This window comes from Colletes gigas, unplaced genomic scaffold, assembly GCF_013123115.1.
Source record: "Colletes gigas isolate AHSC1104 unplaced genomic scaffold, ASM1312311v1 Colletes_gigas_Sc00005, whole genome shotgun sequence".
Classification (NCBI taxonomy): Eukaryota; Metazoa; Arthropoda; class Insecta; order Hymenoptera; family Colletidae; genus Colletes; species Colletes gigas.
The window spans coordinates 8,954,153-8,960,268 of NW_025106634.1; the positions used below are offsets into that span (position 1 = coordinate 8,954,153).

Below are 6,116 nucleotides of genomic sequence, written 5' to 3' on the forward strand. Positions count from 1 at the left end.
CCGTAATATAATGCGGAAATGTGTCCCATTGGGTTTAATGAATTTCATGAAACCTTCGTGCACGGCTCACGTTAGCCCCCTTGGATGCTTTAAAACTTTCAATATTATGCCGCGCCAGCCAGCCATAACGCAGACTGAAATTCTAGCGCCGAGTAGAATCAGCGACGCCTCTCCGCCCCCCCCCCTCCCCCCCGTAATTAATTTTGACTTACGGCAGAACTCGACTTAAAACCTTGCTCTCACGGTCCTGGTTGGGGATTCAATTTTTCCTTATTTTTATTTATATCAACAACGTGTTATCTTGATCGAAGATGGCCCAACTTCCGCTTACTACTGCGCGGTATACGCTGTCGCTCACAGAGAACGTTTATAGCGGAAGAGCAACCACCGGGGACAACTTCCTTACAGTTGAAATTGTAAACAAGAGTTCAAAGGCAGCTTTCTTGGGGATTAATTGCAACTGTATAAAGTTCTGCTCGCGAGTTAACGGTGTTTGCTTCGCAATGTTCCAACAGCGAAATTTACTATAGTGATTTCCATAGTGATTGTATCGACGTGATAATGCTATCAATAGATCGGCGAGGATCTCCCGATGAAAACGAGTACAAACACGATATGGTTCCGACAACTTTTAATTTATCAAAAAGAAAATTTTCGAAAACGACGCGAGTAGCGTATAAGTGAAAGTTGTCCGAATGGTACCGTGTTTGGGCTCATATTAATCGGGGAAATCTTGTCGATCCATTGATAGCAATATTATGAAGATATAATGAAAGTTCGTATAGTTGACGCTTTGAAACATTATTTTATTTCGGTTTTCCACCCTGTATGCATAATGCAATTAAGAAAAGGACCGACATTTTCTTTTTATTCCATAACTTTTGGCGTGTCACGCGAGTCTCGTATTTTCATTCGAACGGTTACATTTTCTTGGACAACATCCAGCCAGTCGATGCTAAACGTTCCGACTGTTCGATTTGAAATTAAAGATGGCGTAAATGGAATACGCTTTTCTATTACCATTAATAAAAATAGAGATCGAACAAAAAAGTTCGCGAGTAAATTGATAGATATCTGCTTTTCGACGAATGTTTTTTAGTCGAAAAGCAGTATATTGCATTATTGCGCGTACAACTTGTTTTCAGAAAAAAGAATCGATCTCGAAAAACGGGAATGGATCCCCGCCGCTTGTTTCTTTGATTGCCTCGCATCCGATATTGGCAACGGTTGGCGAATGAAAAAGCACGCCGGCTGTTGAAGCGTCGGCGTTACGACAAACATTCGATATACGGTTCCGTTAAACTGCCAACTATTGATAAACCTTTCAATAACAACGCGATCCGATGAAATAACTTTAGCGCGCGTTGCTGGTCAATTTGTACGAATCGAATAAGCGACCAGCGTTCGAAATCATCCGTAAACAAACGAGTGCTCGTACTCCTTGAACGGCTGCTTCAAACGTTTCATACTTTTCGAGTTAAATATTATAATTATGAGTAATCTATCTCTGGGATAATAAAACCGCCATTGCTATAAAATTCGAAATATATCGCGTGGATCAAATAAAGTGTCAACACATTCACTGTCTGTGGCCCGTATATGGGTCACACGCACCACGCTATTGGATACGCCGCTGAGAGACCCGGACAGTGAACGCGTCGAAGATATCGACTACAATTTTTTTTTGATTAAATGGGTTCTATTCTTCTTTTCTAGGGTAGTACAACCATTGTTGATGTAAAATATTTATGATGAATGAATTGTATGTTGGTATATTGGTCGACTTACACATGTGTTCACCGAGTGGCCATACTTGCGGCCCGTAGTTGACCTCGACGAGGACGGTGGGTGTGCATATCAGAAGAACGCAGAGGTCAGCGAAGCTCAAGTTCACCAGGAAGATGTTCGTGCTGTTTCGCATGTCCTTGCCACGGAACACGACTAACGGTACCTGAGAAAGTAAAAAGTCTCGCTTATTCGAGGAACGAGACCGATCTTTCGCAGAGAGAACCACGAAGAAACCACAAATCACAATTTAAAAAAATAAATTGACAACTTGGTACCGTGTTTTAACAAATAAATTTTTGAGAAACTTTTTTTTTATTTTATATATTTATTTTCAGATTTAAATAATTAACGAAGTCGTAATTGAGTCTGAAATTAATTACTCGCCATAAGATTTCCAATTATGCCGAGGATCATCACTATTATGCAGAGAACCATGGACGTAGTGCGAATGTAAGCAGGTAACATGTAGTCCGCAGTTGCATTATCAGCCTCGAACGCTGAAACAATAACATTACCATTTAATTAGTTAAATTTCAACATATTCTGTATTATGAAACTTTTACGTTTCAACATTTCTGCACGATCGTAATTTCAACGGGTAATTTTAACAGAGAGAATTTACTAGATTCATAACTCCCACAATTTTTAATATTTTTGTATGAAAAAAAATTGTGCACGCTGAGAGAGGAAACATTACCCCTCGTTAAAAATAATTAAAAAAGAAAAAGTCGTTGAAAGATTGCAGCCTCGAAAATATTAACGAGACCCGTTTAAGGGGTGGGGATAATTATTTTACGTTTAAAATTACGTTTACCGCGTGATTCACAGAAAGTGTATTGTTACGGAGCCTGGAAAGAAATCCAATAAAGAAAAACTGTTTCTCGGGGCGAAAAAATGACAATGTCGAGGGGTTGACGAAACCGAATCATCCCCACTGTTCGCGTTCCCTCGACTAGAGTGACCCGTCGCCGCTCGGAACGATCGACAGCTGCGGAATTAAAACTCGCTGACCGAGCTTCAAAGCGATGCCGTAGGTGTATCAATGTGCCAGTCAATTATGCAAAACTAAAAACTTTTATGGGTCGCTCTAAGCCACATCGATTACTATTTCTGCCGATGTCAAGGATTTTATTGAAATCGAAACGCAATATGGTCCACCTACACCCGCTCGTGTCAATCTTTCGTTGGTTTCCGTCAATTCCAACGCGAACAAACGAATCTTTATCACCGAAACTATCAATCGTACCAAGTTTCCATCGATCCAAAAAATTTTTACGGGGATAAATTTTTCTGTTGCAAATTTCAACAGTGTGGGTGATTAATTTATTTAAAAAGACTGCTCGAGGCATCTTGCGACCCTCTGTTAAAAAAATAAAATTATCCTCGAACGACTCTGACGTTCTTCCATTTTGGGGGCTAAAAGGTACGATCTTTCATATTTAGGAAAATGTATCTTTAAATCCCAAGTTCCAATGTTGGCGTTCGAAATGGGGTAAAGCATTATGAAAGTATGATCGATGGGTCAAAGTAACCCCCGTTGCTCTTATCACAGACTGGCGCAAAGAAAATTCTGATAAATCGTGCGATGGAATGTTGTTTGTTTACACGTCACGTGGTGCCGGAGGAACATGCTGTTAATCTACAGTATATTAAACGTACAGCATGCCAACAACCAAGAAGATAAACCGCACGAGAAAGGCTTGTGTGCAGAAGGTAAAAATATAACCCGCAATTCTGAGCATACTCGTTCAAGTTCACCGTTTCGAACACCAAAATTAGAATACACGATCTACTGGAGCACCGAAGTAGATGAATGGGATTTACGGTGTGGCGCCATATTTGTTTCATCTAATAATTTACTCGAAAACAAACCAGCCAGAGGAAATCAATTTTTGTTAATACACAATACCGAATCTTTCCCATTTCTATGAAAAATAAAATGTCAAATTTATAATAATTTCAAATCAAATAATTATAATTTATAATTGTATTAATGCCTTTCAATCCCTGGATTTTCATCAAATAAAAATGCGAGAACAAACTAGACAGATTGAATTAATTTTGAGCCTTTTGAATTTCTATATAAAATAAAAGAAAATTCAAATATAAAATTCACCCTCTTGTCTTCCAACCCCCGGATTTTCGGCAAAGAAAAATGCGAGAACAAACTAAACAAATTAAATTAATTTTGAGCCTTCTGTATTTCTATATAAAATAAAAGAAAATTCAAATATAAAATTCACCCTCTTGGCTTTCAACCCCCGGATTTTCGCCAAACAAAAATGCGAGAACAAACTAGACAAATTAAATTAATTTTGAGCCTTTTGCATTTAAAAATGAAATAAAATTAACGTGGATATCAACGTACCGGACAGCTCGTCGCGACTATCGTTTCCAACAACAGTCGCGTAGTAGGAAGAATTGAATTCGAACGGCACGCTGGACACCGTGGACAACATTTTTCGTCCCCCTTTTGGATGGAGCGGAACGTATTCGATCGGTTTTTATCCAGTCGCGTCCGTCGTCGCGATTCCTCCCCCGTTATCGTCGACCATCCATCTCGTAACCGGCACCAGCGTTCGTAATATTTAAGGGTAGGAATAACGCAGCGCGTAAATTTCACCACACGATTACGCCTCGAACGGTCTCGCGTTACATATTTATGGACGTCACGGGTAACCGATGTCGCGAGCCCCCTGACGTCACGCACCGCCGCGCACAAACACACAAGACCACCGGAGAAACTTTTTTTACGTCGGCAGCTTCACGTTCGACTCGGCGCGGACACGCGGCGAAACTTCCCGAGCGACGCTGAATCGGCGGAACCGTCGACCGCGATGAAAATCCATCGGGAATCGTGAAAGGAAGGTTGGTGCCTTTGAACGATCGTCGGTTACGGTTTCCTTTGACTTCGAGACCGCCGCGGTATCCAGTGACATTATAAACTGCTTCTTCGTGACTCTGGTCCGCTTCCTCGAGAGAGAGAGAGAGAGGGGATGAGACTTCCGAGAGAGGGTTGGTTGTACTCGAACCGGTAATCAATCGTGCCACCCACGGAACACCGGGCACTCGTCAATCTTTTTTTCGAACAGCCAATTCGAACTTAATCAATTTAGACCCCCGTGTCGTCTCCAAAGGGACGAGGACGATTTTTATCGCATATATATTGTCTCTTACAAACGAATTCACCCTTTGTCGATGTTTGTTATTCCTACGATTTACACGCTCGTTAGCGGTTCGCTGGAAAAGATAAATTCGGGGATAAAGATCGAGGCCTACGGGCGGCGCTTTCTTTCGAACCCGTCGGTTAAAAATAGCAACGATTCCACGGGGTTTCACGACTCCCCCGCCCCCTCGAACACGTTCCTTGTTCCGTCGAGATAAATATTTTTTACCCCCCTTCGACTCCCTTTGTACCGTCCGTCCTGTCCGTCGTTCTGCAAATGTCGTATGTGGGTCGCGACGGGCACCTCAAGTATGTATTTACCTTGGCACGATCGGTTAACACCAATTAACTCCAGCGCTATCGAAATCTATCCGAAACCTAATTCCGCTTCGTTGCAGCCGATCGTGCGTGTCAACGAGATATGAATTGCGCTCGTGAAACGACCTGCCCCAACGACGTCAGCCTCACCAATTTTCGCTGCTAGAAATAAACTGGTGACTACTATTCCCAACTAGGGCTTGGACTCTTCGAACTGTTCGTTATTAAACCAAACTCGAGTACCGTTGCCTAATCGTTCCGACATTGTTATTCGAAAAACTACGTACACTCGTATTCGTATATTATAATTTTTTCGTTCGTTGAAATATTCAAGAATTTTTATTTTAATTATTTATTTGTATATTCTTCATTTTTCATTACTAGTCTGTTGATATTTAAAAACAAAAACAAAAGAAAAAAAGCAACTTTGTAAATAGAAGTGACACGGTAGTGTAGAGAACAGCATCAATTCTAGTCCGATTACCGAAGTGCAGCATCATTCGGCCGCGTGCAGTGGAGGATTGGGTGACCGCTCCGGAAAAACACACACCACATCACTCGTATTACTGTTTGTGGAATTATTAATGTACACTGTTTTAATATTTATATAATTATACCTCTCTATCGGTTTTGGAATTATTCATTATTTGAATATTATTAAAAAAAAAAACTAGTTCGTGAATAGAAGTAACACACATGTTATTAAAAGTTAACATTTGGTAAAAATAAATGTAGAGTCATTATAGCGTACGAATACAAGTGGGAATTTATATATCTTCTATGTAACAAAGCCCAGGGAACTGCCCCCGGAGTCTACCGTTTATAATCTTAATTAAAATTGCGA

General features: G+C 40.7%; 1 protein-coding gene across 1 annotated transcript in view; it reads right to left on the reverse strand.

The window, feature by feature from the left end:
* LOC122395347 (growth hormone secretagogue receptor type 1) overlaps window positions 1-4,604 on the reverse strand; it is a 39,216-nt gene extending 34,612 nt beyond the window's left edge. The window contains exons 1-3 of the mRNA XM_043392833.1: window positions 4,157-4,604; window positions 2,173-2,285; window positions 1,789-1,951 (exon numbers count right to left, since the gene is read on the reverse strand). Of these exons, the coding sequence (XP_043248768.1) occupies window positions 1,789-1,951; window positions 2,173-2,285; window positions 4,157-4,247 (367 nt within the window). The 5' untranslated portion in view covers window positions 4,248-4,604. The remainder of the gene's footprint in view (window positions 1-1,788; window positions 1,952-2,172; window positions 2,286-4,156) is intronic.
* Between the last annotated feature and the right edge of the window lie 1,512 nt (window positions 4,605-6,116).